A 14,425-nucleotide genomic window follows, 5' to 3' on the forward strand; every position below is an offset into this window, starting at 1 on the left:
AAATCAGAGAGAAACAAGGAGTCAAGCAGATAGCTCTTCAGACTAATAACCTTTCTTTTGTTTTTGCTATATAACTAAATACTGAGAATAATGAGAGGAACAGATATGTAGATAGAAGTAGACTGGATCAGTTATAACTACTTTTAATTTCAGAGCACATGCTGAGCATATGCCGATTCTGTTACCTGTGAATGAATCTTTTATTTAAACCAGTCTCGTAGCTTATGTTGACATTGAAGTCTGCTATGTAGCAGAGATATCCAAGCCATTCTAAATAAGCAGTCTAGCCATCACAGACAAGCAGCAAGGTAAGTTAGTTTGCACAAACTCCTCGTTGTCCTGACTAGGTTACTTCTGGAACCCAGGCTAGCTCGGGTGTCTCTACACTATACTCAGTATTTAGAGCAGATGATCCCCAATTTATATCTGTGCAGAGTAAGAGACAGTCAGCAAAACAACACAGTTCAGAAAAAAAAGATGTGAGGATCATGGTCTCTGTGAAGGATGCATACTGAATGCTTATGATTTGTTTCCATAATTCTCATTTTTAACATTCATGGTATATCTCAGAATGTGGGCCTGATCCACACAGCATAGTTAAATCAGTGGGAATCTTTCTACAGACAACAAAGCACTTTGAGTCAAGCCCTCTGGGTCTGAAAGTGCAACTACCAGGAAAACAAAGTAAAAAAAGGAATTCACTTTCCACATATTATACTCCCTCTCATTTATTGTCACCAAACCTGTGGCAAAGCAGTGCCCTTACTGTGCAGTGGGACTCTCACTGACACCAACAGGAATTACACTGAGAGACTTAAGATATGACTTCAGTGTTAAAAAAAAAAATTAAAGAGGAAAGTTAACTACTGAAGTCACACCATATAATTCAATATGAAAACAAAGCTTGCTTCTCAAAAAGAACAAAGTAACTTAAACATTGTAGAGTTACAGATGGGAAAAGGAAATTAAATGTAGCATATTGACCCTCCTTATAAACATTTAAAAACTACTTGCATAAAGCAAATACCATTATAATGATCTCCTTTACATGTGCCAAGTGTTAATACAAGAATGATAAATTAAATATGATCAATTCAAAGTATTCTATATAAAGCAAAGTTTTTTTTGTCTTTAATAAAGAAATTTATTATTTTTATGGACATCCTTGTTAAAATGTGGGTTGACACTGAAGGTAAAGAATAAAATCTCATTTATTTTTACTACTTTGTAAATTTTCCAAACTCCAAAGCATTTCACAATGGTGTACAGTAAATGGGATTTAAACTAACTTCAAATACTTTCCACCACATCTTTTACATTAAACATTTTGCAAAAACCCACAAATGCATCTATGCAATCAAGTTACAGTGATTATCAAATAAACTAACAAGAAATTAAATCAGATAGAGTGATATGATTTCTTCATCCCCAAACAGGAAAAAGACTAGCACCAGACCAATTTAATGCTTGTAAAAACCCACGCCGGCTCTTTTTCTCTTATTTTGATAACTAAAACAGAAATTATTTTCCAAAGCACAACTGTTAGTATGGGAATTGGCCTGCAGGGCAGTTCTTACCATCAAGATTTTTTCATGTATTTTATTCCAACAAGGAAAATATGATGTTAAAAATAAAATAAAGAAGAATACTAAAAATAAAGCCATAAAGTTAGTTAGCAGTGAGTCCCAACAGAAGCAAAGGTTGACATTTCTCTGCGGATGGTACTAAAAGGGGATAGTTCAAGTTCTGTGGTGTACTCGTTGTCATTGTCATCACTCGTCACCGTTGAAGACTTCTGGATGCATTCTTCACAGCAACAACAACAACACTCCATAAAGGCCCGGCTGAAAGGCTTGCAAAGACAGAAGAGGAGGACTGGGGTAACACATGACTTAAAGAACAAAAGAAATTGACTGATGAGATGGAGGAGATCCATAGTCTGCTGAGAGACCCCTGTGGACAAGTAGGCAGTCACAATGTTGCAGATATTTTCAGGAATGATGCAAAACCCATATAAAATGGTCAAAGCCACCACAGTGCAGTTCATCTGACTTTCCAGTTGAATCTGTCGCTTGTTGCCTCTTGTACATGCCTTCTCTGCTCTTCTGATTTTTCTTGCTGTTACTAGGGAGCAGGTAATAGTGAAGAGGGTAGGTAAGCAAAAGTAACAGCCAAAATACCACCAGAGTCTTGCACCATCATACGTGAGAGCTAATACATAAATGGTATCAGGTAATTCAGTAGAAATCTTTACCACACATCGCTCCCCTGGCAGACTGCCACTAAATTCAGGGTCTTCTTTTATCAACTGACGTAGCACTACCTCTGGAAGTGCCAAAAGCAAAGCGCCAACCCATATAACAGCTAGTTTGGCAGTAGTTGATGTGCAGTTTTCAATCATCTCATAGTACATCTGTACATTAGTGGCAGCCCGAAATCGGTCTATACATAGGGCACACAATGTGAATGTAGTGACTCCCAGAGAGGCTACCTGTGAGGCAGAAAAGGGAACACATTTTAATACTGATACTGTCCAAAGAATATAAAAATATAATGCGATGTGGTATAAACTACTTAAATGACTATCTGGTACAGAGCACCAACAAAGTACACTTAATTTATTAATTACACCTGTTTATATTTTTGTCCATTTAAAACTTCTTTCTTTATCATATATCAGGTAAAGTTAAATTCAATATAATTAGTTTCCAAATTACCGCTGTTGAAAAATACCAAAACTATTAAAATGTGAAAGAAATACTGAACGTATGTTTTCCTTTAAAGGTATTCCTTCCTTGTTGACTGTTCAGAAAAAGGCCAGATCTGCATCTCAATATGTTTGGCAAAGATGAAGATGCACCAAGTTGAAATTTTGAAAAATATTAGCTACCACTAATCTGAAGTGATTAGTACCTTAGGTTTCCTCCATTGCTGAGTACCCGGTTTAAAATATCCTAACCAGCTTGATGTAAGAGGCCAGATGCTCAATTCTCGCAGCCCAAAACATAGGCACCCTCTCTCACCATTGGCCAATTATATACATACTTTAAAACTGAATTGGACAAAGTTCCAAAAACACACTGCAAGAGACAAATGCTAAGTAATGGATATCTTTCCTTGCTTAAAAACTGCAAATAGGAATCTGATACTAAAAGATCACAAAAGATCATTTTGTTTCATTTTACCCTTCAATATCCTACAAACATATTTGCAAAACAACAGACTTTAAGTACATTTTACTGAATTCAGTTTCTAATAAAGTCATACTCAAAAGCAGAACTTGTATTTACTTCAAGGTCAAATCAAGACTAGACCCTTGATTTTTGCTTTCCTGCACTCTAAGTTATTTGTTTTTATGGTTTTGTAACCTGTTGTTGTATCTAATCTGTACTGATGCAAAAGAGCGATGAAATTACAACAACAGGAATTGTTAAACTATTTTTCCAATCGTTTATAAAAACGTATACTTGTTAGAATGAATTAGCCACATGTTCACATGATTAATTGGTGACATTGATGGAAATATTGGGCAACTGACTGTAATTTTTGCTTACCTGATACAATGTGGAATGCTATATTTAAAATTAAATAAGGGTGCATTTCAAAATGTATTCTGCTTTCTATCACAATTTTGAGAGATTCTTGTTTATTTACAACTCATAAACAGTTCTGCAAAGATAGATTGTGCAATTAAAAGCAATTATATAAATGTATCATTCATGTTGGCTTTCAGTATTTAATGACCATCTCTGATTGCTAAAATTCAATATCAGTGCAAAGTATTAGACAGTGAGGATTAAAATTGTAAGGCATTGGCTTAGTTGGGTAATTCTTTGAAGCAGCTTCCTGAGAGATGGAATGAGTAAGATGCAATCTCTTATTAATTAACCTGCAAAGGGAGGAATAGTGAAAGATGACAAAGCAGTACTTTAAACATTTTTAATAAGCAAACCTATTAATTTAGAGTGTTAAACTGTCTGATAAGGCTCACCATAAAGCTTGGGAAACACCAGCAAAAAATAAAAACGACTGAAGAAAAACAAGAGTTGTAGGAAAACCTTTAGTAAGCATTCAAAGGAAATGATGACAAACCTAACTAATAAAAAGTTTTATATATGAGGGCTGAGAAGAGTCCAATCAGCAAATTTAGACTTGGGATTTTTGTCCCAGAAACACGTGATAAATGCATGCATGCGCATATTCTACAGGTTTCCTAAAGGGGCTCCAACAACTCTAGCCAGATCTTCAAACATGAATACCAAAAACGTCAATAGCCAGCTCTGGCCAAACTCTTTAGGTAGATGGAGAAAGAAAAATTTCTGAGACTTAAATGAAATTAATGGAACTTAAACATCATTACAAGGGAAAAGAGAGTGCATTTATTAAGTAAAACATATCCTCCCCACCCCCATCATGGTTTAAAAACCCCTCCTGTGATTGCCTCTGTGTTGCATTACTACACTGCACCGTGGCTAGGACACTGGAGACTCTGCAGCTGTTAAAGGGGACTAATGAAAGAAGGCATATCTACAGTGAGCAAACATAACCTACGGGGTTCCTGTCACATTAATTGACCAGTGACTTAGAGGTTGAAGACAGTGAAACAGGGCAAGAGGAAACTAGGAATAGCAGAAATCAGCTTTGAAAATTCTACTGTTCATTTATTAATGAAACCAAGCTAAATAAAGCTATTGTTTGTCTGGGACATGCAATGGTTTCCTGTTTTTTAAACACTAGTAAACTTTGTGATTCTATGGAAAAGAATGATAAAAAAAGAAATGCGGTGGAACACTTGAGTCTAAACCCTGACTAGTTTCTACAGGATAAATATGACCTGAAATTCACTTCACCTACCTTCTCCAGGCCTTAAAGCAATTCAGGGGTCTGATTCCTCCCCAAACACTGTAAGATATGAGTAATTTTACTTAAGTAAATGAACGTTACTCATAGCCTGTGTGGGTGAGAGCTAGGCTCGAGGACATTCCAGCTACTTTTCTATAAACTATTTCAGCACTAATGTGTTTCTTTCTACTAATAAACTGCATATTAAACTTCACAAATGTTACAGTAATACTAAGGATTTAAGTTAAACTGAAAAAACTCCACATTTCCTTGGTTATGATCAGTGTTCTACCTTTAACCTCCTGGGATGTGCCTAGATAGTTGAAGAATACAGAAAACACATTATAAACAAACCTAATTGCTGAATCACAAAAGGGCATGTCAATGAAAAGCAGCCAATCTTTAAATGGGATAAGTCACTGTAGCAGAGGCTTGATTCAGCTACTCATTTTTCCAGTGAGTTCCACCAGCGTAAAATACAGCACAATAGTGAATCAGGCCTGTTATGTCTTTAGCTTTATAGAATTACATATTTTAAGTAGCAAAAAACTTTTTTTATTTTTCCAGGCAAGCCTCTTACAGCCCAGAGTTCTTGTTTCTTGCCTTCTTGGATACTCATGAAACAAGAAGTGATGTCTTAGCTTCTTTTACAAGAACTGAGAATCCCACATAAACAAATGACTGAAAATAAGAGGCCTGATCTGATAGCGGGGAAGATAAACTACACCTAGAACAAGACTGCCATGGGAATCTGTCAAAGAATTTTTTTTTTTACTGCTTTTGCTTCTCTAAAAATATTGAAAGGGCGGTGTATACATTCCTAATGTACACTAAGGCGTTATTTTATTGAGCACTATGGCAGTCCTTCATATACTACACAATTCTAGGATTGCTTACTGGCCCTTCAGTGACTATGTCAAACCAACTGAAGAACTGAGGCCTTGGTTGTGGCGCTAAATTAATCAAAATATTCGCTGGAGGAGCGAGCCAGTTTATTTACACCCATTCTCTTCCTTTCTGCTTTGCCCTTCTAGTCCCCTTTCATTCGGTTAAACAAGTAACCAAATCTTCTACAGCTTTGAGCAGTCTGCCCTACTTCTGCTCGTGGCCACTCTCCCACAACACTCAGTCCTTGCCTTGGGACAACGCCTCCAGGTGATCATGGATGCAATGCAGATTAAACGGATTGGGGAAAGCTAGCAGAAATAAGATTTTCAGGGACAGAATTCAGGCAGAGTGCTAAATACCTCATCAGGGTCTTGTATAACTGAAGGGTGGTTGAGGTGGAAGCCCCAAAGATATATAGACAAGGTTCAGAGAAAAACAGCTAGGGTATACAAGGAATAAAGAGCCTAATCTCATGAGAGGAAACTAAAAGATCTTGGTTTATTCAATCTACCAAGGAGAAAGCTGAGAGGTGATATTATTACTGTCTATAAACGTAAGTGGATAAACACTGGGGACTGAGTTGCCAACCCTCCAGGATTGCCCTGGAGTCTCCAGGACTTGGATATAAATCTCCAGGAGACTGCTGAGAGACACCTGGGAGATAAATGATAGGGCATTCATTAAAATAAATATTAAATGTTTATACCCAATTTATACAGTAGTCCAGTGGGTTTTTAAAATGTAATAGTAATGTGCATTTGCCTTCCTGATATAAAGGCTACACATCCTAATCCATAACGAATATACGCAAGCACATGGACACATTTGTATTGCGTGCTGCAGGCATGTTGGCGTTCCAAAAACCTCTCAGAATAGATTCAAGCAGAGCTGCGGAGACAAAAGAACTCATTTAAGCTAAAGAACAATGTTGGCACAAAAATAAAAGGGTATAAACTGGCCATGAGAAAACTGACTAAAAATGTGATGGTAGCCTTTACAGCTCAGAGGAACAAGATTTGGGGATAGCACCTCAAAAAACTGAACTAGCTTGGAGATGGAACTTGATCAGTTTACAAAAAAGATCACAGCATACAGTGTATATTGGGTAAGTGCATACATAATTCATTTAACTGCATAACACACTGCCAGCCCCAACTGCTGAAACAACCTCCAGTTATCTAAACTCTTGCTGTGACAAAGTCATTAAAAAATGAAGACCACTGGATGAAGAGATTTTGAGCCAAGAATGACAATCTATTAGCCCATCTCTATCTGTTCCTTATACGCATAAAAAGATTATAAAGATTTTTTTTCCTGAGACTAGTCTATTATCTTATTACAACTGTCCTGTATCTACACTAACTGCATAATCTTAACATACTGTTAATGCAGTCCACAGTGGTGGCCCTCACGTACTTGTCAGCTTTGCCCAAGAAAGTTGGCCAAATGTATTTATCTGTAAAATGTTTGTGTATTTTCTATATTTATTAAAAGAAATACATTGAATACTGCAAAATATTAGACAATTAAGTATTCACAGTAAATGACCTAAAATGACCATTTTAAATATACTACTTTTTGAACCTTGAATATCAATCTCAAGGTCACAATGAAGCAAAAAATATATACGTCCCCCATCCTCATATCATCAAACAGTGGTTAAAATCTGTTTACTGCTTTATGTTTTAAGACAGATAAAGGCCACAACTACTTGAAATAATACAGTGGCCAGAGCTGATTAGCATCACAATAAACTTCTGATACTAGCAATCAAGATTATTACCCTGGGAGAAGAGGTGTGTCAAGCTCGTGATTAGAAAAGCAGTTTGATAATCATGAAAGTTGTTATTGTGGAAGTGTTTCACTTGCATAGGAAAAGGGGTTGTTTTTTTGTGATTTGGTCACAGAGCCTTAGTATCAAGCTATTACTGGACACACATGGTCTGTATTTATTACACTTCCTTATGCCCTATCATGCTGCTATTGAATACTGATTTCAGAAGGCTATTCTTGAACTCTTTCTAAAGGGAAAGTAAAACCATACTGTCAGCATATGAGAGCTAATTATTAGTGCACTCATATTCTATTCATTGAGAACACTGGAGAAAGTGATAGTCTGTTAGATATATTTCCCCTTTTGTTTTCAAAGAAATGTCATTTTTTTTGGTTTAATAAATTACATTTTCAGTTCTCTCTCTCTTTCAAGATCCATCAATGAACAATAAACTCAACCTACATTTTTAGTAAAGAATTCAATAATTTCTTTCAGCAAGGACCAAATTCATCACTACTTTACATAAGGATCTGCTAGCACCTAAACATTATTAAAACCTGTACCTTCAGACTTAACATGGACAACCCTGTCATACACTCAATATCAGCAGTGGGGTCTACATCAAGACAGCATTCAGTAGTGCCATGGTATCAGATGCTGCCTTTCTTTCCACACATGTAATAACTTAGATATTGCTGACCCAATTTTAAACCCAGTCTAACACAAATTCAGTTCCATGCTGAAACGCTGCATGCAACGCTTAAGCCAAAAGTGAATTTTATGGACAATTTATAAACCCCTAAAGACAGAGGTTTGTAAAGGAAAGAAATGCTGACAGAACACCAAATAATATCATCATGCAGCTATAAAATAAAAGGATAGCAATTTATTAAAGGTTCTTTTTAAAAACTTTATTTATTATTAGATAAGTGCTGAAGATGCTCAGACAAGTAATCTAAGGCCTCAAAGTTAAATTCTCTGTACTTTTGGATACCTGTGAGGCTCAAAACCCTCACTGAACTTAAATGAAGTATGAAGGTGAAAGAAAGAAATGGGGAAGATGTGGTACAATGGTAGCCCTAGAAGAGTGAGATTAGTAATATCCATTAAAAAAATATGTATTTATTTTGTTAATACAACACACACAAAATGATTGTACTGACAGGTTTGGAACGGGTCCAGAATGGCCAGCTTTGCCATTATAGCCCACTTACATCCCTCAAATGTGCCCTGAAGGGACCAACTCTAGAGGGAAAGAGTAATTAATTTTCCAGGCCAAATCAATCACTTTCCACTAAGAATGCTAATTGTGGTGGCTTTTGTGAGCTGGAAGTTACCCACCAGACACTGGAACAATGCCATGTACTCATTTAATACATGTTAAAGATTAGGCCTCAGATGGCACTGTTTTAATTCTCTACCAACTTGAACTGAATTCAAACTGGCACCCCCAGGGGAACTACATTCTGGACTCATTTCTGAATCCCTAAACCATTTAGTCTCTCAGTATATAACCTTTTTTTTCCCATGACATTTAAAGAACTTTATTTCCAGTTTTAGCCAAAATAGCTGACCTCTGTTATATACGTTAATAGCAAAATACATATTCTCACACACAATCACACTGAGAGGTTCCTGTTAAGTTTGAATAAGGGCTAGAAGGCAGGGCCCTTTTCTAAGCCTGACCTTTTCTCACCTTAAGCTAGCCACTATGATCCTAAACAAATTCTTGAACCTCTTTATTTTCTATCTTCCAGTTATATCAATTCAACCTCTCATCACTGTGGGATTTATGTATTTATCTAATGGTTATTAAGCACTCAGAAAAAAAAAAAGTTTATTAATTTTGGTTATCACTCTTTTTCATTTACAGTGCAAGAGAAATGGGGGAGGGAGGCAGAAGTGGAAGGTGGAAAATATAGGACCCCATGCTCAGGGAATGGAAGCTCTATCTTTCTGTATTGTTGAATTCCTTTCTAAGGATATGGACAAATGTGCATTTGTAGTCACTTGAAATAAGAGAAAAAAGCTTCTGCTTGAAGTGTGCTGCAGCTGTTATGCTGTAACTGCTATGTCCTGTAGTGAGTGAGCTATATCACCCTAACTTTCACGGGGTGGAAGCAGGGGTAAAGTCAGGGAGGTTTAGCTACACTTTTACTGCTACAGAACCATGCAGATGTAATAGTTGCATAATAGCAATACAATCAGAATGCCTGTCTACAACCTAAACCAGCGACTCTCAGCCAGGATGCCCTGAGATCCTTTCAAAGGGGCTGCAGGATGCCACAGTGTTAGCACTGCTGTGTGGACAAACATGACTCATGTGATAAACCCAAAGATTTTAACTAGGAATCTGTAGTGTTAACCTGTCCTGCTTTGTTCCAGTCTTTCTGAATTCTTTGCAACTGAACAGAGGTCTATTATTTTTCTGTAGTCAAAAAAAAGGTGGGGGGAAGGGGAGGAAGTAAGAGCTGGCATTTTTGAGGGTTACCTCAAGTCTCTCTAGAGGTGTCACAGATGTAAAAAAGTTGAGAACCACTGCTTTAATTTTTCTGTTGAAGGAATCGGGTCCCTCCCACCATGAAAAGGCTGGGGGTTCTAGCTCTCCCATTTAGAGAGCTTGGCAGAAGGGAAGCTGCCAACTCCACTTCATTCCACGTTGCTGCTTGCCCTCCACACTGCAGATTCTGACCTGTGGCTGCTCCTAAAGCTTCTTTAAAGAGAATTACATTCAGAAAAACAGGTGGGAAAGGAATACAATTATGTAAGCCAAATTTTAAAATCTGTATGTCTATATTGGATATTGAAATACAAATCTAGGGCCCTAAATAAAACAGTGGATAGATTTAAGAGATGCCGATCATAGGATTATTAAAGAATAACAGGAAGAGGAAGATACACTGCTGGCCCCTGGATCCTCCCAAGAGTTTATCCGCAGCAGTTCTCTCCCTGTTGGGCACATGTAAAGGGCTCTTTTGATCCATTTAAGCACATATCTCCAAAAGCTGTTCAAGACTCTTCTCAGGGATTTATCCATTATGTAGTCTGAAAGGCAGCTGCACATGACCCAACTGTGGCATCATGTGTGATATAAAAACATATGCTTAGCTGCAGTTCTTAATCATATGTGGGAAAGTGCATTTTAAATTAAACACTATTAAAAGGAGCAAGCTTTTAGGCACATCAGTGACAATTCACACACAAAGTGGATAAATTAATTTAACAAAAGTGTATAAGCAATTATAAAACTGATTATATGTGCTCAGTAAGAAAATTCTGCACTATTAACACCCAATAAGCAGCACTAATAGATAGTAATTAGTCACAAACCTTAAACTAAAAATATTCAATACTGTTCATTTAAATTAGTTAAGACTTATATACAGTACAAAGTGAAGCTGAGTCATATCACAATTATGTAACTTGCTCTTGGTAACTAGATATTCTCTACTGAGCAACAAGTTTGTGCAACTTTGAAACTAAAGGTGGGAGTCTGGCCAGGAACTAGATCCAGGAAAGGATTTAAGTATCTTAAAGTTTCTTGCACAGTGGAATCCAGGCTCCCTGTGCAATGCACAGGAGAGTAAGGCATCTCAGAATGACATCCAAAATGCCCAGCACACTAATCAGAAAGCCACCAAAGAAAGCAAACCTTCCAAGAGCTAGCTAGCTAGAAACTGAGTATAGAAATCTTGCCCATCTCAGAAAAGTGCCTCTACTCGGGATCTGTAGCTTGGAACACCCTCCTTTAAGTAGGCACTTACAGCTGTTCTTTCGAAGAACTGGGAAGAGCTGACTTCTTAACTTTAAAATACAGCCAGAGGAGGTCATGGTATATAACACCTCTTATATAACAGCCCAACCACTTGCCTTGGAAGTGCGAGACCCACATCAGATTCCCTCCTTAGCCTGAGAGGATTTAAATGCACATCTCCCATCACTAAGAATGTCCTACCCACAAGGCTTCTTGCTATTTTGAGCAGAAGTCTTCTTGTCCCTTCTCTTGAAACTGTACAACTGTTCAGAAAAAACAAAGTATTTCAAGAATCACGAGGCCAGAAGGAGAGTATAAGAGGGAGCATAGCCGTGTAACATAGGGTTAGGGTTGCAAGGAGGGAGCCTTGAGAAGACTCAGCTGTGAGGAAGGAGCCTTGAGGTTCAATCAGTATTTCATCCAATGACTGTCTGGTGTAATATATGGAAACTATGCTGAGAGTAGGGACTGGATCAAAAAACATTTTGGACTGGGTCAAAAAATATTGGGAGTAGGGACTGGATCAAAAAAAATTGTTTTTGGAATCAAGGACTTCTTTCTCTCATGTTATGTAAGTCAATCAGTAGGCCAAAGTACAGCTTGAAGAATGACCGGCATCTTGAGGGGCTTTGGGATCTAAAAACTAGCTGTTCCTCCACCAGTCAGGGTAGGTGTGAGCTTGTCATCCAGCTGCTAAGTCCTGTCAAGACTTGGCATCTACAAAGCCTTATAGTAATCAGTAAGCTATCTGGAGTTCTGGTCCCTCCAGTGGTCAGTGGCAGCTGCATGTCATTCTCAGGATCACTCTCGCAGACATCAGTACTTCAACCCCACTTTAAGACCCTGAAACCTTTTAATGCAACTTAGAAGTATGGGTCCCATGGGTAATCTTAAATCACTGCGATGCTTTTCCAGATACTGGCCTTTAGCTGTAAAGCCAGCAGCTGCCAAAACTAACACCTATATAAAACCTTATATTCTTTTGCTTAAAAGAAAACCAGTAGCTTATAGACTTCTGGAAAATGATATTTATACCTGATCTGTTTAAATTAACAAGTTAATTAAAACATGTAGTGTTTTGTACTCCTTCCCCATTTATAAAGAACACAGTTCTTGCAACCTCAAACTATTTCGATAAGCAATTAATTTTCAAGAAAGATGTGCCCATACTGTGCAAGTGTCAGATAATACAGGACATAAAAGCCATTTTCAATTACTGACACGTAAGTAGAATCAGGTCTACAAAAGATTTTCCTATTTCCTATGCAACTCTAAGCATAAGGAAATTAAAAAGTAAAAAATATCACTATTAGAAAGTCTAGAATTATTTCAGATACAGTAGGTATTGCTTTAATTGAAATGCATATTCCTTATTTCAGTTAATATATTAGTTATTGTAAAACTGACCATAACATTTAATTTTGCCATTTTAAGTCCACTGCTGTATTCATTACTAGCTATGTAGTGTCAGCAAAATAAATTCTGTATGACTGCATAATTCTTTGTTTGACTATTTCTAATATATGAATTATTTTGCATAAAACATAGACTAAGTTTTTCATGTCACAGCAATGGTCTACCATGGAGCTCAAATTAATGCATTAAAACATAACACAGCCTCAGCTCCACACGAGTACCAGTAATACACTGTAGCTGCTGTAGAGATGTAATAATAGCTGTTACTTCAGCGGCAACTGATGTTATGCAAGTATTTGATCCTAATCCCAAAGAAATATCACAGGCGATTTACATATAGTTTATTTATTGCTCCTCTACACTGGGGTTGATGCCACTTTGTATACTGATAAAAGAAACAGCAGGTTCCCTCATGTCCAATAAGCCATTCTTCAGGGTTAATGGAATAACAGTTCAGTAATTTCTTGCTCACCTACTGCTACCCTCGGTGTAAAAAATAACATCAAACAGTGTCACAGGCACACAGTACCGTTTGCCAAAATAACGGGCTACCACTCTACCAACAAGCTTCAGTGTTCTGCTTCCAGTAAATAAATAAAGTGGAGATCCTGAATGTAGCAGGACTCTTGCCAGCTGGCTGAAAGCTTGCTTGGCAGATCCCCTGAACAGTCGCCAAGAGGCAGAGATTTAAATGAAACCCGGGTCATTTTTTAAAGAAAAACCAAATAAATAAGCAAGGGCTCTGGAAGTTGAAGCCTAAGTTAATAGTGTATATATCACATTTATGCATCTTGGAATATATAGGCACCTCCCTCGAGCAAGGAGCTGCTTGCTTTGCTGGAAAGGCTTAAACATTGCTTTCTGCAGGGATAACTCCCGCTCTTTGGGGAGGCAGGAAGCAATACAAGTTTAGTGGAGTCTGAACGAACAAGACTTTTGTTCAGTTTGAGGGAGAGCAAACCCAGGTCTGACTAGCTCTGTCAATCAACACATGCCTCATCTTCGGGTAAGCGGCGCAAGGAACTTCATTCCCTTTCGAAAAAGTGTTTGCTAGGGGGTGATGCACACCTTTATCACCACCGCTCGCAAATCAAACGGCTCTGGCTGCCGCGAGCACGCCCAGCCTCTTCATTTCGCACACAGGTAGGAAAGGAAGAGCCAGCGGGCTGGCTAAAGAAGTCACCTGTCCCTCTGCTGGGACCGCTGCAAAACTTGTGGCTGGTCCGAGCGGGACAAGCATCCCCTCTCCGCGGGCCGGCAGGGAGGCGCCGACAGGCCCCGCGGGGCGCGGGGCCACCGCGGGCGGCGCTGCCCAGACTGGGCCGGGGGGGCGGCAGGCGCGAGCGGGGCCGTTACCTCGATGTAGGGCACGACCTTGCAGGAGAAGTCCTCCAGCAGCCACTTCTTGGTGAGCTCCTGGAAGATGACGAGCGGGAGGCAGAAGAAGAGCACGAGGAAGTCCCAGAAGGCCAGGTTGGCCAGCAGGGAGTTGGAGATGCTGCGCATGTAGTAGTTGTGGCACACGATGCACATCACGGCCATGTTGCCCAGGATCCCGGTGCCGAAGATGACCACGGACAGGCACATGACGGCGTAGGCGCCGTACGACTCCGGGCTGAGCGGGTAGAAGGGGTTCCTGAGCCGGGCTCGCCGCGCCCCGCCGCTCCCGTTGCGCCGCGGGACGGCCGAGCCATTGAAGGGCAGCGCCAGCGGGGCGCCCTCGCCGCCCGCCGAGCGGTTCGCGGCTCCTC

The 14,425-nt window shown here is 39.0% G+C and overlaps 1 protein-coding gene across 1 annotated transcript in view; it reads right to left on the reverse strand.

Annotated features, from left to right (window-relative positions):
* Positions 1-1,193: 1,193 nt before the first annotated feature.
* The window catches only part of GPR37 (G protein-coupled receptor 37), a 16,062-nt gene continuing 2,830 nt past the window's right edge, over positions 1,194-14,425 (reverse strand). The window contains exons 2-3 of the mRNA XM_019543958.1: positions 14,031-14,422; positions 1,194-2,491 (exon numbers count right to left, since the gene is read on the reverse strand). Of these exons, the coding sequence (XP_019399503.1) occupies positions 1,673-2,491; positions 14,031-14,422 (1,211 nt within the window). The 3' untranslated portion in view covers positions 1,194-1,672. The remainder of the gene's footprint in view (positions 2,492-14,030; positions 14,423-14,425) is intronic.

Source organism: Crocodylus porosus, unplaced genomic scaffold, assembly GCF_001723895.1.
Source record: "Crocodylus porosus isolate Cpor-Errol unplaced genomic scaffold, CroPor_comp1, whole genome shotgun sequence".
Classification (NCBI taxonomy): domain Eukaryota; kingdom Metazoa; phylum Chordata; order Crocodylia; family Crocodylidae; genus Crocodylus; species Crocodylus porosus.